At 36.0% G+C, this 26,296-nt stretch overlaps 1 protein-coding gene across 19 annotated transcripts in view; it reads left to right on the top strand.

Annotated features, from left to right (window-relative positions):
• FSTL5 (follistatin like 5) overlaps positions 1–10,566 on the top strand; it is a 386,298-nt gene extending 375,732 nt beyond the window's left edge. For all 19 annotated transcript variants that reach the window (XM_069013600.1, XM_069013606.1, XM_069013602.1 and 16 more), the window contains one exon: positions 8,137–10,566. In XM_069013600.1, coding sequence (XP_068869701.1) covers positions 8,137–8,839 — 703 coding nt within the window. In that variant the 3' untranslated portion in view covers positions 8,840–10,566. The remainder of the gene's footprint in view (positions 1–8,136) is intronic.
• Positions 10,567–26,296: the final 15,730 nt, after the last annotated feature.

Raw genomic sequence — 26,296 nt, 5'->3', positions numbered from 1 at the left:
ATATTCAGTAAAAGTGAAGGTATTCTCAACTATCACTTGTTGTTTTCCAACAGCTTAATCATAAAAACCAGGCTAACTGCACAGAGGTGACAGACACAATTTCATCACATAATTATGAATGGATGTATTTTTTAAATCCTGTTAGGTCACCAAGTGCTTTGGAAAGTTACAATATTATGGCTACTTTGTAAGTTGGGTTCAGCTCCTTATAGAACATAGAGTACTAATGCAGACTTCTTTACTCAGATTTAATAGCTTTCCTTTACTTGGAATGGGAAAAGATATCTCGAGGTAGTCAAAGCTCAGCACATGCACTTACTGATTTGGTTTTCCAAGACCTCATACAAAAATCTCACTAATAATCAGTTTTGTGAGATGTCCCTATTTTGCTGGTTCTGTAGACACCACTGGAGGACAACATTTTTTGCATCCCCCAACCTACTTGCCTGTGCAGTCCAAAACTGTCACCTTAGTGACTTGCAATACTTTTTTCTGATAAATTTGGTAAGTACTATTTTTTTTTACAGTTGTTCTTGTCTTCTCATCATAAAGATGAAAGCAAATCTGGCAATGGAAGCAGAGTTAATAATCTGACACTGGTATGCTGAGAAGGTTCATAATACTGTAGAGAAGGGAAGACAGATTAATCAGTTAGTTAGAAGACAGCAATTAGGTTATTGGACAGTGGGCTAAAATTTATTTGCAATTGGTCATTGCTGTGTGTAAACAGGTAACAGTTCTGAAGCAGGTCTCCGTGATCTAACTGCATTCCCCCAAGCTATGGACCATGATCTTCTACATGTAGATCCATAAACCTCAAAAGAATGACCATTCAGCCTTAGAACATCCTTCACCCCACATGAAATTATAGCTGTTATTGTTATATGGTTGTAATATTACAAGCAATTCATAAGCTTCCTGAGTTTGGAGACCAATATGTTGTCAAGGAGGATGCTTATTTTCAAAATATATGTGTGTGTATGAAAGATCAGTAATTGTAAAAATATTAGTAACTAGTGTGTGAAATTCACAATTAGTTAAGATCAGAAACAGTGTAAGGTAAGTTTTAAAAACCAGCTCTTTTCTACACAGTGCGTGGAAAAGTGGGATCACGACCTCAGTCCTGCAGAAAAGCAGATTCGTCTGCATTCTACTTGTGTGTGTGTGTGTGAGCTAAGGCATGGTGTCAAATCACTGTTATTTCATGAAGTTTCAAACACTTGGCTGCTGCTTTTCAGGCATTGGAATGGGCTGCTGTGGGAGGTGATGGAGTCACCATCCCTGGAGGTGTTTAAGAGGCATCTGGATGATATGGTGATGTGGTTTAGGGGTAACAGTGGCAGTACTGTGGGAATGGTTGGACTGTATGATCTTAAAGGTCTTTTCCAACCTTGAGGTTTCTATGATTTTATGATTCTTAGTATCTCAGCATCAAATGAATGAGTAGTATAAGATTAAAATCTATTGTACCTATGCAATTTTGATTATATGAACAAAGCCAAAAAATCGAGATATATATATCATTTTATATATATAATATATGAGAGATATATATTATATATATATATGATATATATATTATATGATCATATAGATAATCATATATTCATCAGCTAGAAGAGACCATGAGAACATCTTCTTTGACTTTCTGTATATAATTTAGAATTTAAACATTTCAATTAGTCATCGAGCGATTCAGATAACGAATCTGCTATTTCTGAAGCTACATCTACTTATCCAAGTAGATAGTAGTATAATCTTTACCTGGAGATTCCCACCACAGAAAATTCATCACATATCTGGTAGTTGGTTGCAATGGTACATTGTCCCTATTGTTAGGAAAAAATAACCTATTCCTAATTTAAAGTTGTTGGTTTCAGTATGCAGTCATTTTATATTGGACTCAGACTCTTGCATAAAACCATTGTCTCCATTCCACAAATAATTTTCAGGTTTGTCCTTGCCCCTAATTTTTTAATACTCCTTTTTAGAAGGGCAGAAAGGAAAAAAATAAAAAGCAAACCAAAAAACCAACCAAACAAAAAAACCATAAAGCATTCTCAGTTTAGTCTCCTCAGTGCAGAATACAAATATGAGTCTGTTGTATTATTCTTACCTCTCTCTGGATATACCTCCAAGGACTTCACAGAGGCTTTCGGGTTCTGGTTTTGACTCATTAGACTCAGATTTCATATTGACTTGCATGTCTATTAGGATCATTAAATCCTTTTATAGCTGCTGTTTTTTAGGATACGGGTCTGTGTTCATGTCCTACATTCCTCATTCACTTGTGAAGCTGCTCAACTTTACACTTGGCTACCTTTGAACACATTTTGCTTGAATGAGCATCTGATTATAATGATTTTTCTGTCATTATCTACAACCTTAGTGTCATGGATACATATTTACATCCAAATCATGTGTGTAAATTTTGTGAAGTATCAGCTTTTGTACCAAGAAGTTTCCTGTAAAATTATGATTCTGCATTGGCAACTACATGTTATTACAGATAAATTATTTTTCCTTCAGGTATCAGTTTTTATTCCAAGAAAGCTATGCCCTTCTGATATTCAGTTACCTTCAGAAAGTTTACTAATAAAAAAATTAAATTAGGTTTGTCTGACAAAGTTAATTTTTTCATAAACCCACGTTGACTGTGTTATATTCATGATTTTCTGTAGTTCATTCTCCTATCATCTATTTTATTATTTCCCTTGGATATGCATCAAGCTGTTCAGCTTAGCTGGAATGCCTGACTTTGTCTTATGAATATTTCAACAATCTTTTTTTTTTAGACTTTCCGAATTTTCCTGTTATTCTGAGATGTATTAAAATGCTAAGAGCTAGTCAACTCTTTCAAAATTATTAGGAACAAATTATCTAACCTGACAGATATATGTCCCTATAAAAAAACCTGTTTATCACCTTCCTCAGTTGCCAGTGGCTTGGAAAGTACTTTCTCATCTTTAAGTAACAAAAGTATATTTTCTCATTATTTGTTTTTTCTGTTGGGTTTGATTTTTTTAAACTATACCAGACATGGAAATCTTAGCTTTTCTTATCAACTTTCTTCACTTCCCCTTTTCCCTTCTGTATCATCCCTCCAGAACTTCATTACTTTTTCCATCCTTACACCTCTGCCTAGCAATTCTCAGAGACTAAGAAGCAGCCTCACAAACCTCACAGGCACAGGAACAGATCTCTCTTGATTTGTTCAGCTTCTCAAAACTCCAACCACAAAGCTCTCACTGAAACAGGCAGACAAACATATCAAACACACAGCTTGCCAAATCCTTTTACACTCAAGACGACTGGCAGCTTTAAATGATTTTTCCCCCTCCTTGTTTTTATCCATATTGTTGGACTGTTTGGGTATTTACATCCCTGTCCAGCTTGACTGAATTTTAATTGGAGCACTGAAACGTTACAGGCAATATGATAGCCAAGAAAGAATTGTTTAAACAGTAGTATTGATAAAATCCTATTAGTTCCAATAAATTACTTTTGGCAGCTGTACTTCTGGTTTTGGGAAGGGTAGATCCTTCGTGAAAGTGCAGCAGCTTCTCTCCCAGCCAGGTCCAAAGTTCTGTCTATTTTTAGTAACCAAAACCATTTTTTTTTGACAGAGCGATGTTTTTATACTCTTATTCAAAATTGTATATTTTTATTGTTTGTACTTTCTCACATCCATCTCTTTAGTACCTCAGTTGCAATGGTAGCCTACAGCATGGTAGGTTAGAAACCATGTTGGGCCTTAGATAACCTGTATTTTCACTCAGACTATGCCAATGGATTATTATATAGCCTTAGGCCAGTCATTCAGCTTTCTTTACACTATGTACTATCTGTGCAATGCTTTGAAATCAGTAAGTAAAAACTACTACTTAAGTTCAGTGTATTATTCTGCTCACATAACTGATCTTTTAGTGTATTCAGCTCCAGAGACATTACGTTCTAGGCTAACTTTACATCTGTGTCCAAAGTAGTGACTTTTTAAAGTTTGAACTAGAAAACGTTTATAAAGCAAAAAGTCCATTGTGTGTTAATGTTACGAGAAAATAGAATTATATTTTACCAGGGCTAGAGAAGTCAATACTTTAAGGAAGGAAAGAGAGCATATCTCACAAACCTTTGTTTCCAATTCAGAAGTAAACAGAATGCAATGAATAGCATGGATAGCTGTAAATAGTTGTAAGTTGAAAATAAACAATCGCTGAAAAAAATGTATTAAATTGCTCTTTGCACACTTTAAAAGTAAGATACATTGTAAACAGGCATCTCGGTATAACTGGTTATCAGAATACATATGGTTAGCTGCTGTAGCATATAAAATCAAGTTCTTTAATAGCTCCAGAGCAAGGGACAGTAAATCTCCCAGGTGCAGCAAATACAGCATCAGATAAGGGGGTTAGAATGTTGAAGCCAGGTTCTATAGTTTTTAGTTAAACTCAATTACCAAAGCTGAAGCCACTGTTTACATCGCAGGAACAATCTGTCCAAGATCCTGTAAGCTTTTTACTTGTGGATTTTTGAACTGTGAACTAAATATTACAAAGACAGATAAAGCTGTACAAGAATTCTTTGGGAAGTTTAGGTTAAAACACTTGAAACATGGTATGTTATCAGCTGATCTGTTCTAAAATGTGTTTGCTGACTAACTGTGGAGATCTGGAGAACCTTGCTGTGGACAAGCATAATTTTTTTAAAAACATGCCTTTGCTAGGGGGAAGGTTTATGTCCACATTCTTCTGTGGCTCCTAAGATACTTCGTTGACTCTAATCAGATTATTCAACAAAAAACCATTTAAAGGATCTTAATTATTCCACAGTAAATAAAATTTATCTTAATGGCATGCATTGGGGAATGCTTATGCAAACCTTTTAACTGGCAGAGTTTAGGGGATTTGTCTGAGGGTGTACCTGGGTACCACTCGGTAATGAGAAGCTGGAGTACAACCCAGTGGCAGTGTCCTCTGTGGGGAAGGCTAGATCTCAAACATGAGTCTTTCCCCGTCTTCAGCTGATGTCACCCCCCGGGAAGGTAGGCAAGACCTTTTCTTTAACCTCAGGCAACACATTCAGATGTGGTAATCAGAGGGTTTATGCAACCAAAGTTAACATAGGTTAAGTGTACCTGTCGTTCAAAAACATGTATTCTGGGAATAAAATTTGTGGAGCAAAGATAAATAACTTATATATTCCTCTTGAAATCAATAACATTCGAATGCAAAAATATCGCATAAATTGATCATTAATACTGCTTAATCAAATAATCATAAGCAAGGCAGATTTCTTTGAATCAAATTGATTTAAATCCTTCATTTTAAACACAATTTAAATCAGCAACTAAGATTTGCTGATTTAGATAATTGATGCTAATCTTGTTTTGCATTTTTGTTTTACTTTAGAAAAAGGTCAATTTTATGACCTGGAATAATCTTAAAAAAAATAAGTTGTCAAGCAGCACAAAGATTTCTTCTTATTGCTTGTCTGGTTGATATATGATAAATGAAAAAAAAATTGGTTTAGATTTCTATCAGTTTAAAATATATCTATTTAGATTTTTAAATTTGTTTTGTGGTAGAAAATGGTTAAGAATTCATTTGGGTTTTTTTAAAAAAGGTTACTTTTTTTTTTAGATTACTTGTGTTTTCTTTCATGCGAGATAGAAACTATAATGCAACTCAAATCATACAGTGAGATTTTAAGTCTTTTTCCTGAATTAAATAAAGGTACCATGAAGTATGATGGACACATATATAGAATAAAAGGTATCAAATATTTTCAAATGTTAAATGTCTGATTTTTTTACAGAAAACAATTTATTACTGTGTTTAATACAGTTTCTGAAAACAACAGGCCAAATTTTAAACAACATTTATATATTTAATCATGTAGATGATGACTGCTGTGTTTTCAGTATGGATTTGGTGTATGTTTATGTATATTGGAAAATTTCACTTGGATGAAAGTCTGTGGTTTAATACCCGTGTAAGATAAAAACAACTTTTTGAGAGCCCTTTCTTTCACTTTTAAAAAAGATTTCCTGATTTTTCCCATGTCTATATATTGGTATACTGAAAGAGAAAAATAATGTTTTCAAACCCAAGGTCAGCTTGCCAATCTCAAAGACAAAAAGTTTACTGTGTGTTTGCAACTGAAATTGAGATCAAAAGTAGTTAAAGCAAGAACTCTCTGTACTGTGTACTTTTATTAAAATGGATTAAATAATATTATAATCGCTGAAAATTAAGTTACTATTAATTAAAATTAAGTGCCCGTCATCACACTGACCTTAAAATGACTTGTTTTCCCTTTATCTTCTTGTGAACACTCCTGGATAGTTCGCTGATTGCTGCTGTGCATTGTTATGTAAAAAGGCAATCAATAAGCCAATTCTGTTGTCCTTTTGTAACCACTGCCCAGATGTCTGACATTGGTTATTAAACATGGAGATGTGGGAAATGTCAGTGTTGTTACCTATTTAACCTTTTGTATTACAGGATGATTCTGTACATAATATAGCACAAGTCTCTTTCTTATAGCTGAAAAATGCTTCCTAATAATGGAACCAGAAATCAATGACTTTATGGCTACCGAAAAAGATTAACAAACAGATGTTATGTGGCCAAAAAAACTAAAAATCAAATTCTGCTTGATGATCCTAATCTTTTCTATGGCAAAACAGCAGACTTCATGAGTAGAAAAGTAATGGTAATTATCAAGTTCTCCAGACATGACTTTCATAAAAGCTCACTCACACTTTTCTAACCAAGATGACTGAATTCATGTATTTATAAGTGGCAGAATAATCAAAGCCAAAAATGATCTCATAATCAGCTCAAATTGTAATCGTGGCCAATCTGATTGACGCTGGCCCTTCTTTGGGCAGGATTTGGACCAAATGAAATCCTGAGGTCGCTTCCAACTGAAATAGTCCTTTAGTTCTGTGCTTTTATGATACTACAGCAGTATGCAAGGATTTTGGAAGGTGGGGCTAAAATTAAAAGTGTTCTTACATCAATTCAGTAGAAAGTGCAGATGTAATTCACCCTGTCTTATACTGAGGAACTGACTGAACAATGTCCTGAAACCTTTTTTACCTATTACTTTGGTGGTTCACTGACTAATAAATACACTGGGGTTGCAAGTATAGTGTGAAATTTCTGTGTTATTTGTCAACTCAATTGTTGGAGCATTCTGACTGTCATAGGGCTTTGAATCAACAGGATGTGAAAGGTGTTTTTAGATTATATATATCATTACACAGCCTCATTCTTAGGATCAAAGATTCAGAGGAAAATGCCAAGAAATGTGCCAAAGGAAAACAGCTGTTTGGGAAAAGTGCTGTGAAAGCTACTTAGATAAGTAAAGCTAGTATACTTCCACATGACTCCATAATATTTAGAAGTACATTTTTTGCATATATATATATGTTTGATTGTACAGTCAGAATATATACATTAACATTAAAGAATAGTCATATAGTTTAAAAGGGTAAAAACAATCAGCTCTAGGATTTAAAAATTTAACCATATTATTCATGTTCAATGAAAGTTCCTTGAGGTATGGAAGAGCATAAAGGGTCATTTAAATTGTAAGAAATATGGTGTTTGGATAATTAGGAGGCATAAACCTAAATCCTTTTATGATATTCATTTCTATTGAATTAAAATAAGGAAGATTCAGATAATTATCTGAATAACAATGAGCACTGGGTTAAGATGATGTTCCCAAGTAAGTTGAAGAGCTGTATGAACTGAATTCAAATATGTGGGATGTACTGTCTATTGATATTTAATCTTTTTCTCCTTCATGGCTTTTGTAAAAGTTAGAAGTGAATAGATATGCTGAAAGTAATGTTTACCTTTTCCCTCATGTCAGTAGGAAAAAAGAACTTTCCCAAATAATCAGATAAATGTGTTTTAGGCATTTTTTTTGGATGCACTCTAATTTACAAGAACACTAAAAATTAAATATTATATACTGCTTAATATCTGAAACATCTGAAGCTGAGATATATAGCAATACTCCGCTGCACATAGTAACTCGTCTCCTTTGCTCATGGTGTCTTTCCCTATTCATATATAATGCACACAAGTAGCTCTGACTTTGGTTTTGTGCTTCTCCTTTCAGGTTTGGATATATTCTTCATAAGGACGATCCCATGCTCCAGAAAATTGACCTAGAAACAATGTCGTACATCAAGACAATTAGTTTAAAGGATTATAATTGCATTCCTCAGTCACTGGCTTATACACATCTTGGAGGATATCTTTTTGTCTGCTGTAAGCCTGACACCACCGGGGCTGTCCTACCGCAGCTCATAGTGGATAGCGTTACTGATTCCGTGATCGGATACAACGGCGACGTGACGGGCGTGCCACATATCTCCCCAGATGGACACTACCTTCTCAGCATTGATGATGCAAAAGGCCTCATGAGGATCCAGTCTATCACAGTGAGAGGAGAAATACAGGATGCATTTGACATTCACACTAATTTGCACATATCTGATGTAGCTTTTCAGCCATCCTTCACTGAAGCTCATCAGTACAATGTCTACTGCAGCTCCAGCACACAAACTGATGTTCTCTTCATGGAGCTCTCCTCTGGCAAGGTTAAAATGGTGAAGAGTCTGAAGGAGCCCATCAAGGCAGGCGAATGGCCTTGGAACAGTAAGAACCGTCTTATAAAAGACAGTGGCCTTTTTGGTCAGTATCTCATGACCCCTTCCAAGGAATCTCTGTTTATCCTGGATGGACGGCTCAATAAGTTAAATTGTGAAATCACTGAAGTTGAGAGAGGCAACACAGTAATTTGGGTCGGAGAAGCATAAGGATCCGTGTTAGATATTTATTTACTGAGTTAATAGTTTTACAGTACATTGCACTTAAATTACACCATTCTTCAAATCTACACAATCTTCATTTTTAATTGTTAAGCCCTTCTATATCTGTTATTTCTTTGACATGTACACAATTTGAATCAGCTTCCACATAAAAATGACTAAAATGATGGCTATTTGATAATGGTACTCCTTATTAATTATCAACTGAGATTGTGTTGTTTGACTGAAATAACTAAATATTGAAATTCATTATAACTATAATAAATTATTGTAAAAGAAGAAGGGAAAAAAAAACCAACCAAAAAAGTTTCAGGGAATTTAATATGGTACTTTGCATTTGTAAATGGAAGAGTTAAATGTGATTCAAATTTTGTTATGTTTTGCTTCAGACACAAAGCAAGAGCTGATGTACAACAACCTTTGACTCCTTAAGCTGAAATGTTACATCCTGTCCAGTCCACTGTTAAATCTTTTTGTGCCTTGAAGCGAAAGTCTCACAAGAAAGACAAACATAGAAATTATAAAATTTTTTCCCACTGTGGCTACAGGATTGCTTGCCATTGGAAAGAAAGTTTTGCTACCAAATTCCTGGTGTCAAGTTGTGCAACATACATGGACAGGAAAAAAAAAACCAGAAATTATGTTTGCAGTGTTTTCTAATCACTGCATTTTGGAGTTTATTTTTATGGTGTCTTAGTTGAGAAAGCTGCTTGCAGAAGCTTAACCTTTTTTTAGAAAAAAAAAAGATGTTTTTCAGCTATCACAGGGTGGCATCAGCAAGGAGTTTCAGGTCTAGTGAAGAGAAATATTGCACATCTTTTCAGAGTATACCACATTCTCAAAACCTGGCATTACAAAACTTCACTTATATCATTGAGGAAATAGTTAATTAAAAATAAAGAAAATGCATTTTAAGAAAATGAAAATGCAAAGAACTGAAGTCTACAACCAGTAGATAACATTTTTGCTTATTCATTGTACCATTGATTCCTATTTGTTAAAACATTTGGTTAGCTCAACAGGTTTTCTAGTCCATGCATCCAATTGGATTAATGCAAAAAAAAAAAAAAAAAAGGAAAAAACGGAAACAACAAAAACTTTGTATTTTTTATAGTTTGTTTACTTAGTGTTCTAACACTGGTTAAACATGTAAATGGGAAAAAGAAGATTCCCATAACTAGAATAATAAGTCAATAGAAAGCCAGCAGTGAACATCTATCCAGACTCAGAACAGTGACTTAGAAGTTTGAGAGTATTTTTATTTTTATTATGTTTTTTGCTAAAGAATGCTTATAAGCTCTTAAAATGACCTCCATTTACTGAAGGCAATCAGAAAAAATACCTTTTTTTAAACAAAGTTTTACTGCAATTTAGATTGTGTAAAATTGCTTAGAAATCTGGAATTTTCTAGCATTGTAATCTTGTGTGCATTGAGCATTCTGCCCTGTGTGGTACAGTAGATCTCTCTTTAGCTTGAGCAAACCTCCTGGTAAGTAGATTTAACTGAGATAAAAATTTGCTAACATTTCTAGCTACTGAATCTGTTTTCCTTTTTAAGAACTCTTTTCCTTTGTGAACAAACAATAATCATGTAAACTGTTACTCAATTGCAGTAGTCTGTCTCATGCATTTTTTGTTCTGTAATTTATACCACGTGAATGTTCTGTATGTAGAAAATGCTTGACAAAAGGAGAATAAACCCCATAAATTTTAAACAGTCCTGACTTTGGTGAATCGTCCAATCAGCTGCACTGAGCTGGCAAGTAAAACTGACTATTTGAAAGCACCTATTGTTTTATATAGATGTATGGAAAGAGATGTATTTATGTATATGCAAAATAATATGCAGTTGGAAAGAATTTTTTTTCTTAAGTAACTGGAAAAGTTTCCTTTGGCTGCTACAAAGAAAAGCTCATCTATTAGCACATCTAAAGCAAAAGGACAGGCTGAGTGGAGAATGGATTCAGGCAAACCTTAGGGAGAAAGACTTGGGAGTGTTAGTGGATGAAAAGCTCAGTATGACTCAGCAGTGCGCGCTTGCAACCCAGAAATCCAACTGCATCCTGGTCTGCATCAAGAGAGACATGACCAGCAGGTTGAGTGATGTGATTATTATTATTTGCCTTCAATAATTCTACTTCTTTTTTGACAATATTTTCCAGACTCTGTATGTAAACAATGGTCACAACTTCTCACCATTGTTTTTTCAGTGAAGTTAAACAAATATTTGATCACCATGGTTGCTTTCATAGCTCTTACAGTTGAAGTTCAGCTTTCTCAAATACAGATGGCCTGACTGAAAGCTTTAATCTAAATGAGGGGAAGAGCTGGAACCTCTTTCAATTTTTTGCTAGCAGCTCTATGAGGAAACCTGATGTAAAGAGGCTTTTTCAAGCTAGAGAGGTGGTGTCTTCAGGGAGGCCTAAGAAGAGCTTGCCAGTACCCATGGGAGGTTATAAAAGAGACAGGGTTAGATTCTTCACAGCTGTGTGTAGCAGGAGGACAAGACACAGCAGCATAAATTGAGTTTCAGACTGGATGTAAGGAAAAGCTGCAATGACAGTCAAGCATGGGAGCAGGTTGCTTAGGGAGACTGTGCAGTCTCCATCCTTGGTGTTTTTTACACCTGTCTGGATTATGCCCATTTGACCTTTAGTGGAACTGGCTGTGACTAGCAGAGTGTTGGAGTAGAGACCTGCCAAGGGCCCTTCAGACCTCAGTTGTCTTGTGATTCTATCATTATGACTTGGGGATGGAAACAATAGGAGACTTAATTTGTTTTAGTTATTTAAGTTTCTGATTGAGTTTAATGTAAAACCTGCAAGTGTTACGGTTTGGCTGAAGTATGGCCTAAGCAAAACTCAAAAAACAATATGTTTTGTCACTTGAAATCCTTAGCTCTGAACATCTCATTTTAAACCAAGGATATTCTCATTTGAAATCCAGAACACATTTCTTGGATTCCAGGAAATCCCAAGCTGATTGTAGAACTTGCACAGGATGAAATATGCAGAGGTAAGTGCTCCTTTTGATGTATCTGAAAAAAAGCTGTGGCAGAGGGAAGGAGGACATGAGAAAACCACTGTAGATGAGATCTCTTACCACTCTGCGTCCAAATGTGAATGTAGCCATTTCAGTGTGTCCTTGTCTCAGCTTTTCTAGTAAAACTGTTCTAGGCATTTATAATATAGTTCAGTAGGGGAATAAAATGATCTGTTAACTTACTAATCAATTTGAGATAGGAGAACTCATGTCATAACTATGGTCATGTCTTCAAAGGAAATACTTTAATATAACGTCCTGTTCATCTCTCATCAGTTTGTCCATTGCATTTTGGTCTTCATCTTAAGCAGTTCCTAAAGAAACCTACTCAAAACTTTGTTTTGAGGTTAGCAACTAAAATGTAGAACACATAGGAATTAAAAAAGGACATATTTAAACATTATTTAGCTGTAATATCCTGTAAGTATGAATTCATTTTTTTGTGAATACTGTTGTTAAATGAGGAAAAACATAGTCTTAACTTTGTATCTAAAAATCCTAATTTCAGCCAAATTCAGAAAGCATATGAGGTGAGAGAGGGGGAAAAGTCATTCTGTACATACATAGGCTAATTAGAGAGATGTGAGATGGAGCCCAGCAGTTGAGACCCTTTGCACTTGCACCACACTGACAGTGTTTCACTGTGACCAATCTCCCCACAATGGAGGAAGACTCGGAGGAGAAGGGCAAAAATAATGAGCTCAGGGAAGAATGTCAAGAATGACCAATTATTGTAAAGAAAGCTGCGTTTTTAGGGGGACTGAAAAGTAAACTTTGGCTTAGATACACAACTCTACCAGTGAGTCATCAGGTTGTATAAACAGCTTTCCCTGGGATAATTAATGGAGACTGTTCTGAGCTAGCCAGAGTAGCGTGGGGAGAGAAAGTGTACATGTGGCTCGACCTAATGTTCACTTTGAAAACTGGCCAGCTACTAAAATGAACTTAGAAGAGAGTCATGGGCTTGACCTGTTTCAACCGTTGTTCTCCTTTCTGGTGACTTGACACACCCAGCACCATGATGATGAGAAGACTGGGACTGGTGATAGAACAATGTTTGCATGGTGATTCAACTGCATTTTGCAATAGCTACATCATGCTTCTGTTACGATTTCAGTGTGCTGCTGTAATACTCTACTAAATCAAAATGTCATTAAACAACAATTATATCAAGTAAATTTGATATTAAACTTTAAATCCTCCAATGTGGAACCTCTAAAAGAACCTAGTCAGGGAGTGTTGGACTCCTACCTCCACACATTATCAATCCATTTTATGTAATACTGGAATTAAAAAAAAAATATATCAGTACTTAGAGTACTTCATGGAATCACCATAATAATTTAATTTGGAAGAAAGGGACAAAATCTTACTTACGCTGATGTTAGGACTTATTTTACTGTCAGTGAGTATAACACAACACAGTAAAGGCAACAAAGTGTGGTGAACTATTTCCTTGTTTTATTGAGGAGGGAAGAGATTCTGATGGGTCTGTAATCTGAGAGCTAAAGAGATCATCATCTAAGATATGCTTAGGTTCCTTAGCACAGGTAATTCAACTTCCAGATTGTTCAAGGGGTTTTATATTGGGGTGTTTTTGTTTGGATTTGAGGGGTTTTTGATTGTTTTTTTTGTTGGATTTTTTTTGGGGGGGGGGCGAGGGGGAAGGTGGCAGAGGTGTTTGTATTGTTTAGATAGTAACCTAGAATGAAATTTTCAGAGAAAGTACTAACAAGACTATGTGTCAAAAATCTATTGACCAGTGATAAAAATTCATGAACAGGAGTTACAAATACATATTTCACTTGAATCTATCCTGCCTGTCACCTCTTAATGGGTTAAATGCCCTGTTGGTGTGCCACTGCTTTAAAAATGATTTTAAACTGTCTTCAGTGAGCTGTCTTTCACAAAGTATGACAAATTCAGTTACTGATAAAAGACTGAAAGATACTGAAATTGCTTTTTTCTATTTAGAACTAATGCATGAAAAATTGCTTCTTCTAGCTTATGAATATTAAACTTGTTCTTATTTTAATTTAATAGATTAAAAAAATAGCCTCCTGTTACAAGTCATGATGTTAATGTTCTTATTTTTAATCTTCTCCAGGTATGTGTCCTTTACACAAGGATGGACAAATAGTTCTCTCATTGTGCAATGCTTCTTTTTATATTTTTCTCTAGTAATGAAAACTCAGGTATATGCTTTCCTTTTAATTGTCATTATACCTATGAAAAAAATGTATTTGCCTGGTAACATTTTTCAGTAGTCTCCTTGTATGAGATTCAAGAAAAAAACCAAACCACAGTCCACCATACCCCAGTATGGTGGAATTCCAGTATCCTGGAATCTGTCACAGTAAGATTGTTTTCCCCCCTCTCACCCCCATCTCAGCAGACCTATGCTAAATCATTATTAATGTTGCAGCCAATACTGTGAACAAGTAGAAGCAACAGAATAAGGAAAAATTATTGTGTAAATGAGACGGGAAGAGGAGCTAAGTCTCCAAGTTATAGCAAAATTAGTTTTTAAGTGTCTCATTTAAAATTGTAAATAAATATCCATTTTCTCTATGTAAAGATTATGTAAGGAGATACACTTGTGAACTGTACTTGGATACTATTTCCAAATAAACTTTCTCCCTATACTTTGAGAGCAGAACTACATAATTTACTGCTGTAAATTATGGCTGGACCTCCATATCCTTTCCTCCACCAGTCAATGGCTCCTGGGTCCTTTGCATTTCCAGTTAAGTGGACATCTGGGGTGGCATTTGTGCTATCTTAGAACCATAGAATAATAGAATCAGTAAGATTGGAAAAGACCTTCAAGTCCAGCCTTTGACTGAACACCACCACATCAACAAGACCATAGCACTGGGTGCCATGTTCAGTTGTTTCTTGAACACTCCCAGGGATGGTGACTCCACCACTTCCATGAGCAGCCCATTCCAATGCCTAACCACTTTCAGTGAAGAAATTCTTCCTAATGAACTCCCCTGGTGCAGTTTGAGGCTGTTTCCTCTTGTCCTGTCACTGGGAGAAGAGGCTGAACCCTACCTGGCTACACCCTCAGGCAGTTGTAGAGAGTGGTAAGGTTACCCCTGAACCTCCTGTTTTTCCGATTTAACAACCCCAGCTCCCTCAGCTGCTCCTCATAGGACTTATTCTCTAGACCCTCCATTAGCTCCTGTGCTTGACATGTTCCAGCACCTCAAAGTCTTGCTTGAAATGAGGAGCCAAGAACTGGGAACAGCATTCAAAGTGAGGCCTCACCAGTGCCAAGTGCAGAGGGACAATCATTTCCCTGGTCCTACTGGCATTAATATGTTATCCTCTTTTACCTTGTAAGCTTAAGTGCAACATTTAACTATGGGAGTCAGCCTCTTTCCCACTAGATCAGCATGACCTTTTGAGTTATATTTGATGTTCAAGTCAATTTTGGCTGAAATGATTAATCATTTTCATCTCAAATTATGTTACATTTCTACAAGATATTGCTTTTACTTTACCTGTTTTGCTAAGCTCTATTTACTTTGGATGACCTTGGTCTTGTGATAAACCTCTGACTGTTATTTAAAACCCAAATAGAACACCTTTCATTCACTTCACTGAAGAGAGGTTTTTGCCTAATTTTTCTGCATCTTTTTGTTTACTCTGTAGGAGAATGTGTATTTTTGTAGAGCTAGCCTTTTGTACTCCCTAGCAGCAGCTTTTTGTGTGTACCAAGGACGAAAGCCATGACAGTGAGGTATCACCACATCATTCAAGATCTGTGTAGGACACAAAAGCCAGAAGCTCTGCAGTACTTTCATCTTATGTTTACCTCCTGCTATTTTACATGCCAGCTGTGCTGACAGGTACAAGGAGATAGAGGAGTGGAAGTTGTTCAGTGCCCTTTGTGGCTGGGACCAAGTGGGTGAAGTATTAGCTTCAGTTTAGTACAGAAATCTTAAGTGGTTTTGGGCTCAGAAAGTGGTGAAGACAAGCCTTCCAGATTTCAAACCAAACCTTACCCACAACTCTCTAAAACACAGGGTCTAGCAGAGTTTCAGTCAGTGCTGTCTTGGGCTGAGGAACTTTGCTCAGAGAAGTTAAAATGTTGCTTGAGTTTTTCATTATTATTTTTCATTATCACATTTAATACTGGTTTTGGCATCCATAACCTGTAGTTCTGAAACTGAAATCTTGCTACTTGAGTCATCTTCCTTTGTGCTGATAGCAGAAATGATTGTGTGTTCCCATTTTTCACTCTTGCCCTCATTCTGTTTACTGATGTAAATAAATGTGTATGAGACACAGTAAAACTATGATGTTCTAAGGGTAGAGGCCTCATAGGAGGGATTGACCTGCTAGTTAATTACTTGCCATAATGGAGAAAAACTAGAAATATTTGTACATAAATGAAGCCCTTCTTCAAGAAGATCTAAATATCTGATGAGTTTTACCCTAAAAATGAAGGGCTTATGTAATCATCACACATACATGAGAACCTGGAGTTCCAAAGAGTATTTTTATGGTTTCCTAAACATTTTAAATGTGCCAAGGACTGAATATTCTCAGTTCAATAAATGTGAGTGTTCTTTAAGGCTTTTGTTAATACTGTAATACTGCTATTGCTTGTTTTTAACTAGAAAACTTTTTTTTGAGATCTACTAAACCCTATTTTATTTAGAGATTCAGTTACTGACTGTAGATTTTTATTCACTGGGATTGATCATGATTTACACACCTCACAGACAGGTGATAATTTAGTAATACGAAAATAACGGAATTAAATTTCTCTGTTGCTTCTCCAAATATACTTCCATTTGAATGACAAACTTTTGGGGAGTTGAGATCATTATATTCCCACTCTTTCTTTAATATTTTCGTGTTGATATAATTCCAAATCATTCTTCAATTCTTCAAATACCTCTTTTTTCCTGACACGTAGGCATATAATAGAAAGCAGGAAAATAGAAAACTCTTTTCCTCTTTTTATTCTAAGCTTCAGTAATTCTGAAGAATTTTTCTAAGTATTAGTTTATACAAGTGAACTACATGGTTGAAATTCAAGAACTCTGGTGTTCAGATAGTGTTGTATTGCCAGTCATGTCTTCTCTTGTTCTTCAAGGCAATCTTTTTTTTAATTTAACTAGGATAGGAAAACACCCTTGGCACACTTCACTGGCAAATTCAGATCCTGAACAGACCTGAGAAGAAAACATAAAAACACAGAAAAATCCAAGAAAATAAAAATATATTTTGCTATTACAGTACTTAGTCTGCTTTAAGAATCACAGAGAAGGTGTTGTTTTTTTTTCCTGTTACCAAATATTGTACAGTATTCTGCTTGGGTTCCATCTGCTGCTTAATGTGATTTAATTGATTTTAGTGAAGTTGTTCTTGTCTTCCAGTAGGATAAATTAGACTCAGTTTCAACTTAGTTTCTGAAAGTGCCGACTATCCAAGATTTGTGAAGAATGAAGCAAGTCTGTTGTCATTTGAGAGGAGTGCCACAGAGTCACACACTACAGAGTCATTACAGAGCAGAAACACAATGGTTTAATCCAAAGGAGACACAATGTGGGGATGTCTAGCATTTCTCCAAATGAATTGAAACACGCAATTTTATGTCCGAGGTTGCTGAAGGGTAAAATTTGTCACAGACTTAAATGTCATCTTGGTGTTTACATGTGCTTAACATAGTTGGAGCATTTCTGTAAAGAAACAGAAATGATGGAGGACTGGACTGAAACAGAACTTAACCTGAACTTTGGAGCTGGAAGTGGCATTCACACCCACAGGTGAAAGCCCTGGATCCTGTGACGCAGCATGGGAAGAGTTGATGGCTCAGAAAGAAACTTGATAGAAGTCAGTGATCTGAATGGGCTTTCCTGTTTTACTCGTTCCAAAATAAATAAATTAGTGGGCAATTTCCAGGCTTTTATATTGATACTGAATATTGCAGATGGATTTTTATTAATTTGATCAGACTGCTTTTGTTAGAACATATCAAGGACAGGGTAAGAAGCCCCTGCAGCATTAGACCCCACTATTTCTGTGACAGAAAGAGCCTACTCTCTGCTGACGTGGGTCTGAAATAAGTCTTCAAATTGCTTAGCATTGTGGGAATATATTCAGACCTTGATGTGCCCAGAAGCAGACACTTTGTGTTCTAGAAAATATGTTGGTGAAAGCTGACATGCACAGGAGAATTTAGAGGCCCAAGTTATGGAGGCAGGTCAGCACAGTTTCTACGGATCTAAATTTTGTACTCGGGCATTTTACATGTTTCGTAGGTCTGAAACTTAAAACAATTGGGAACGCAGTGGAATTCACAGCACATGAATGGAAGTTTTGTGAGAAAAGATAAGTGTATAAAGCATCATAATATTTTGTGTGTCACAAATTAACTTTTCAAATAAAATGTGTACGGATTCTAACAAACATAGTCCATATGTTACTACTATAAGCATAAACTAAGCAAATATTTTCTTCTGTTTATAAGACATAGGTACTGTGCCTGACCTCAAGGCAAGTCAAGCAACTCCTGACCCCTTCTGATCCATAAGGTTTAAAACATTGAATGAAAAAGTAGTGGGAGAAACAATGACACACCAGAAAACTAGTTCAGTTTGTTTTCCCTTTTTAAGCAATATGAGTGACAATATGAAAAGAAGCTGAGCGAGCTTTCTGCTACTTCACTGCAATCGCTGCCATTTGGTTTCCACACTCTTGCAGATTATTAGCAAATGCCAGAGTTTCTATTAATTGCTCCTCTGCTGCACAAAGTAACTATGGTAGCTTTTCTCTTAACTCTGGAAAAACATTCAAACAAGGCCCTGCAAGCAGGAAATAATGGGACTTTTTCAGTTTGTTACATTTATAGTGTCAGACTCCAGTTAAAAATTCAGTATGTCTGGGACAAACAAACTTTAATCAGCTTACTGGAAGCCTCAGTCACAATAGTGGCACTGTTCTCACTGTTAGCATTCCTTTGTTTTATAAAATCTTAAAGATTTTCTTTTTCTCCATAATATTGTCTCTTGCGAATACCTGAATTGGAGCAGTATGTGGCTGTATGCCATATCTCATTTTTATGCTGAGCATACACAATATGTGACATTCTGAGGCAAACACCTTTATCCTGGAACCCTGCAAGTACTCAGTGGGATCTGCTGGCTTATTCAGTACACAATGCCAAATTGTCTCTGAATTTGTCAGCAACTTTTGTCACAGTCTCAGGCACAATGTTACCAGCAGGATCTTTCCAGTTTTTTCCTCTTTACCATTCCTTCTTAACATACCCTGAAGAACTTAACATAGTTGGACTCAATGATTTCAAAGGTCTTTTCCAACCTAAATGATTATTCTAGTAGCTTTGAACTTTCCTATTGAACATAGAGATTAGAAATAAATAAAGATTTTGACATGACATTTCATTAATACGTTGTACAATGGCATTGGTATCTCCATATATCTGTTGGAAACACCAAAAAAATACTGTATTCTAGGACACCTTTTCTATAGCTCTCATCAATGAATTTGGGCAAGCCTACATTCAACTTGTACTCCTCTGCCTTTCTAGCTTCATGCAAAGTCCTGAACCACTGCTGTTGGGTTTCTAGGCACCACACAGAAACTGTAGATTGTTAAAACTTGACTGTTTCTGTTACTCCACTCATTGCACTGTCCATGGCTTTTTTTACAAACCTTTAATCAAGAGTTCTGCTGGATTCAGCTTTTCAGGGAAGCTCTATGAGGGATTACTGCTTTCTTGACCCATTCTGTCATGAGTGAAGTGTTAAAAGCTCTTCATTGCTATAAAAACTGAGGTAGCCTTGCAAAGAGAAAGAACTAGAACATTTCAGGATGGGGCAAGTCAAACTCAAATGTAGGTTACCTGTCTCCACAGCTAGGCTACATTTTAACTGGTGTTTCTAGGATTATGCTTTTATACTTTACTAAAATGCACTTTGTTAAAATGTTTGGGGGTTTTAGGTCTTAAGGAATAAAATACCATTTTTCTTCTGTGAGTTATATGAGGTAATTTGCTGCAGCCAGGTCAGCAACAATGCAGTCAGTCAAAGTCTGGGTAGACTCTGTCTTAGCATCTTCTCTGCTCTCTGGAGAGTTTTACTGAAGGAACTGAATGCTGGATTGACTTTTTTCCATCTTTACATTAAAGTGGCAGTCTTATATGTTTTTAGATTTGTTAAAACTTCCTAACTGTCATCACTGAAAGGAATTTCAATGAAATATATGCAAAGGGGCTTTTCCCACAACTGACATTTTACTTTTTACATTACAAATTTCACAAGAGAGTTTGCTTGAATGACTGGTGCATGTACAACTGAAATTGTTTAAGAAGAGCAAGCTGTGTTTCTTGAAATAATGTTTTCCCCTTTTCTTTTTCCCCAGTCTTCAGCAATCCATTTTGCCTGGAATATGTTGTCTCCATAGAAAAGCACGTTCTAAGAATGAGAATTCATAACAGCATATCAAGGACAGGTTGAATGGAGCTCTGAGAAACCTGGCCAAGTAGAAATTGTCCCTGGCCAATGCAGGGGAGTTAGAACTAGATGATCTTTAAGATTCCTTTTAACCTAGACCATTCTATGATAAGAAATGTGTTGTTCTACTTTCTAAGTGTCAGAATAATTCCTTTAGGTCTGTATGTAGAATTGAAACAGTTTTTGCTGTTCACTGTGAACTCGCATACAATTCTGCATGTGATCAGTATGTGATTTTCTAATATAATCTGCTTTTCCATTGGACATATCAAACATGAAATGCATTCAACAGTATCTGAGCTTCCAAATTCATATCCAGTCTACATAGAAATTCCTGATTTATCATATCAAGTCCAGTCTTTTTTTCTTTGTGCTTTTATTTTTTCCCAGATGCGCATTACTTCGTTTTAGCCATCAACCCAGCGATAAGGTATCACTTAGCAGGAGTCAGATGTATCCCTGGAGAAGCCGTTCCCACCCGAAGGCTTGAAGGCGGCCTGCTCTGTGAACAGCACCGCCATCTAGTGTGGCATCAGCACCCATCCTTCCCACGTGGATGGGCGTGAAACCCCCAGTGCTTGCAGCACTTGAAGATGCTCTCTTGGAGCAGTATCTTGGATGTGACAATTTCCAAAACAAATCCCACACCTAAGTTTCTGGTACAGTGATCCATATGTTCAGAGAAAATTCATCTCAATACTTTTAAAGCACAAAAATTGCTTCAACTCATGAGACATTCAACTCGTGGTAATTTTTAGATGTGTGAGCTTGTGTAGGCTTTTGTTTGGGTTTGTGGGTTTTTTGCCAATATTACTTTTTTTTTTCCCCACCTACAGAGTGCTTTAACTGCCATAATACATTTTTTACATCACTTTCTGACCTCACTATTTTAATGTCTTGTTCAGATCCCTCCATTTTTTTTGCTGCATCCTAGGCCTTGTTCAATGATTTTCCTCTTTTCAAACTAGAATGACTGAGCAGTCAAATTCTGTCACTGCATAATCTACTGAAGCAATCTGCTCTTTCAGTGAGCTTCACTTGGCCATTATTGCCATATTTTCCCTGCCAGTAAGATGGTAAATATGACCTTTTCCATGGCTAGTAAAAGTCTACAGATTTTGTGTTGACCTGATTGTGAAGCTCTCAGGACTTGTCTGGGCTTGCCTTGGCCTGAGCTGCTCTTATCTCCTCTTAATAATTCTCTGTTGGTCTAATGATTAATTCCTAGCTTTAGTTGCCCCCTGTGAATAAACTTTAATGTAAAGGTCTGACAGGTTTTTCACTCTTTGCCTAAAGAGCAGTAGCCCCTTATGGCAAAAAAAGTTGAAGGAGGCTATGGTGCAATTTTCAAACTTCAGTTGGGGATCAGTGAAAGAAGCAGACTGTGATAAGAAAGCACATAAAGATAGTCCCAGCTGAATGCCAGCAGCGAGGCAGAAGGGATCCTGCACACACACCTAAACTGAAGCCCTATTTGGAAGCAACTCAGGATGCTGATAGCCTGCCACCACTTCCCTGCTTGATGGAGATAAGTACAACTGACCCTTTGATGCAACAGATGTTAGCAGTGAGCACAACACCGAAGAAAAAAGTAGTTATTCGTTAAGTGTTGAATAACAATCTTAACGACATCAACAGTAAGGCTTTTCAGCATGAATTTGGACTATAACTTAATATTACTGTAGCAAGATTAATTGGCTCTATTGTATTTAGACTGTTGACATTATTATCAGGTTAGAAATAAATTCTTGGCTCTGTATGAAACTTTATGGGTTTTTATTTTTGGCCATTACAGTTCATTGAGTATAACATAGCCATAACAGGCATTATCAACTCTTCTTGGAACTGAAAAGATCTGTTTAATCTTTCATCTAATTTCTGTACATTTCATCCTTTCATTATTCCTGAAAACATAATTACTCTGCAAGACCTGTCTATAGTAACTTCCTTCTATTGAATAGTTAAAATTTATTATACAGCATATCAATACCAAAGGAGAAAAGACTGGATGAACATTTTGGACTGTAAAGCACTTATTAGTTTTGGTTTATGAAATCCCTGGAATAAAAACTAGGTTTTCTATTAGATCTGTAGTGCTAATTCTATCTCCTTTAACTTCTCTTAATAAGCATCATTTGCATCTTCTATTAGTTGGAGGCATAAGTGGCAGCACTAAGGATGCAGTGTTCATCTACCTGATTTATATCTTTCCCAACTATACCATTCAGGGTTTTAAAGGACAGCAATATTAAACAATCTTTTTTGAAAAATCTCATGCAAATGCAATGTTTTTTAGCAATTCCCCAGACTTATACAAATGGGTTATTTTATTTTGGCTCCATTTCTTTAACTGTCCCAGCATTTGAAAATAAATTAAATCAATATATAAATTCAATCAATTTTTTAAAAAAATGAAAGTCTATGCAGTTTTCAAAGGACAAAAGTTTGGGGGATAATTATTTTCAAGAACGAACAAAGAATTTCAGGCATGAAACAGAGTTCCATCCCTGTGTCATGCACAAGTCAAAAAACCAGAATGTGTAGCTCTTGAGAATACTAAGACGTTTTCTTAAAACTTTTGTAATGTCTTAACATCTTCTAGATGCTTGAAAATATCTGCTGTTGGGTTCCTAAGGCAAGTAGCATGAATTCAATGCAAGATTTCAAGAAGGAGCTATTAACAAGCAGTTTGTCATTCACTGTAAACTCTTTCTTCTGGAAGCGCTTTGCAAGAACTTTGCTTGGCGTTTGCAATTGCTGTCATGATGAATGATGTGTCATCTTTTTCCTTCTCCCCACTTTGCTGGAGAGATGCCATAAAATTCTCAGCACTGTGCCACAACTAGAAACAGTGTAGTAGTTCTCAAGAATTTTCGTTGCAATAATTATTTACCTATATACCTACCTACCTTTTGGCCCTGCCTCTGAAATGAAAGATGGGCAGAGGGTAGGGATGGGATGCAAAAAAAGGTTCAGGATCTTTTTGTGCTGTTGAAGATGAAATTGAGATTCTGGATTTTCAATTCTTTGTAATTTACTACCATACACAAAAAATTAGCAACTACAGATTTGCATGAGAAAGACAGCCATTTTCCTGAAAAAAAAATTATATAGTTACTACAGCAAAGTACTTTTGTCCTCTAAATTTACCTCACTCTTGCATAGAGGTAGAAATTTCTACAAACCCCCACACTAATCTGTAACTTAAAATGATGTAGCCAGAGCCCCAGAATTCAATCCAGCTGAAGTCATCTGCCTCACAACTCTTTTGTTCCAGGTATCAAAGTCAAAATCACTTAAAATTCACCCTTTTTGGAGTGAAAAAAAACCAACCAGACAAAAAACCCCCAATGAAACAAGACAGGCTCTTTTTCAGAAATGCAGTTACACAGCAGAAAAGTTGCCTGATGGATGAACTTTCAAGTTTCCTTCACCAGGAGGAAATTAGAAACCAGGATTGTTCTCTTAATCTACTGTTGGTGAATTAAATTTGAGGTGATTTTTCTTCTTACTAATACAGTAGTATTCAAACTTTATTTGGACAAGTGACAAGTGGGTAATCTGTTTAGCTGAAGGTGCCCAAGTTCTCAAAAACCCTTCAGGATTTGTGGAGTGCCAAAGAGGGCATTCAGATATGAAACATGCTGCAGGTGCTAGCTGTAATGACATCCTGCAAACGTGTCTCTCAGATTATTCCTTTAGATTAAAGTCAATGTATATATATATATATATATATATATATATATATATTTAGAGTGACATTTGTAATAACATCTTTCTTGTTCACAATCATGTATTTTATTCTTTATGATCCTAACTTCTTTCTTTCTCTAGCTGTCTCAGAGACTTCCGTTTCACCAGCAATTTTCCAGAGTACTGTCTTTAAAGAAAAATCCAACAATGTCACAAAGTATAACTTGCCTAGCAAATTCTTAATACTTTAAAAATATTGTTAAACCTAATTTTATGGAACTGGTACCAGACAATTTCAGAATCAGATGTCCTTTTGTTGTAAATGCACAATTTTCCTTTCTGATCTGATTCATCTGTTTATGTACTGCTTCTGGATCAAAACTTCAGACCTGTTTGTGAAATGGCATGGAGAATTGACATCCCTTTTTTGCCAATAGATGTTAAAGATAACGCTGTTGATCAGGTCTCTAGTTCAGAAAACCCCTAAATTCTAATCAGAAGATGGAAAAGATTTCTCTACTTTCCCCTGTTTCTTAGCAATGAGTGCAGTCTTCTACTAAAGCAGTACATGATATTAGATTAACCTTTGCTATGAGTCTGTAAGAGTTCTTACAGCTACTAGAACACAAGATAAACTGACTTCAGCCTTTTCCCTTTAGTGTGGATAGTCTAAACTGATGTCACATATGAACTTTGTGGAATCAAAAATAAGAATATCATATCTTTGTGCTACCAAAGTCATACTTTATTACAGCATACTCAAAATTTGAATTTTCACTAACAAGTTCGGCTTTTTTAGCAAAGTATTTGCTAATCATTGCTTACTGTCTTTGAACAGTGCAGTAGGGAGGGGGAGTATCAGACCTACTTTCTCACAAGACCTTTCTATTTCTTAGGCTATCTCATAAATTATTTCAAACATGTATCAGCTTTATTCAATATGACTAAAATATCAACAGAACCTTTGACACTGACAACCAAAAAAGCCCTAAAGAAAATTCTTACTCCACCTTACTTACTCCTTTTAGTTATAAAATGTTTTATTGTCCTGTTGGGATGCCAGTGAAATGCTTCATAAATGATCATTTACATAATGACTCCCCTACCCACCATTATGATTAGCAGTGCCAGTTGTTAAGGGTATTTTCTTTTAAGGCTAATGCAAATGCTTTGCTCCTTAGGAGTAATTTGTTGATAACATTCCTAGAGCAGGGAGCAGCTAAAAAATATTTTTCCCCCTAGACAGTTTTCAAGATTTCATGCTTTTTTTAGGAGACTTGCTACCAAAAAAGCATTTTATCAAAGCACTTCAGAAATCTCTGTAGTCCAGCCTCATATTTGCACTTGCAGTTTGAGAGCAGGCATTGTTATCCTTCACTCAGGTGTGTGTGCTGCCCACCAAGTGAGGGGATCCTTTCCTTTTGGCAGATGAACATGGAATGGAGCAGCTGCAAGGCAGTAAACGAGCAATTGCAATGGGGACTGCCCCAGACAACAGCCCCTAGCTTTACTCAGAGCTAAGAAAAAGCAAATATTTGGACTAAAATCTTCTGTAGCTATGTGGAAATCCTTGCCTATTTCTTTTATCTTTGTTGAGTTTTCAACTACTATCTAGAACAAAGAAACATTTGTTCTACAGAAACCAATGAATTTTCATTTAAAGTTTGAGTCTGAAAAGACAAGGTTTATGTCATACATCCACCTTTTTCTTAATTAAAGCCATTTTCTAACAGAGTATCTTTGTATGTCTAAATAGTTCACTTGTTACTGACAAGCAGAATTAAATTTATGTCCATTGCTTCTATTACACAAAGCATACGGATTTGAAAATTAATTTGTTTAGATTTTTTCTCTTGGTAAAACCAATAGCTTTTAAAGACAGGAAAGATGTAAGGATATTTTGGGACTGAAAACTGTACAGAACTTTGAGACTGATCTGCTTGAAACTTAAAGTTTATTAAAGCTAAATTAGCATTCATTTAAACATTCGTGGAAATGAATTTCTTTCAACAAAAACATCAATCAACATATAGAAAAAAATAAAAATAATTATTTTTATCCCAAAACTCCACCTTGCTCCTTCTTTTCTCACTTTTTATTAGTTCTGGTTCCTATTCCAAGCTCTTCTTTCCAAATCTTATTATCCACACCTGTGATGTCTTTTTTTCCTGGGGGTGTGACCGCCCAGCTGCAGTTATTCAGGTACTTTCAGAAA

Source organism: Aphelocoma coerulescens, chromosome 4 (genome assembly GCF_041296385.1).
Source record: "Aphelocoma coerulescens isolate FSJ_1873_10779 chromosome 4, UR_Acoe_1.0, whole genome shotgun sequence".
Lineage (NCBI taxonomy): Eukaryota > Metazoa > Chordata > Aves > Passeriformes > Corvidae > Aphelocoma > Aphelocoma coerulescens.
Note: the sequence above shows the minus strand (reverse complement) of the source record. Positions and strands in the feature narration are given on the sequence as shown.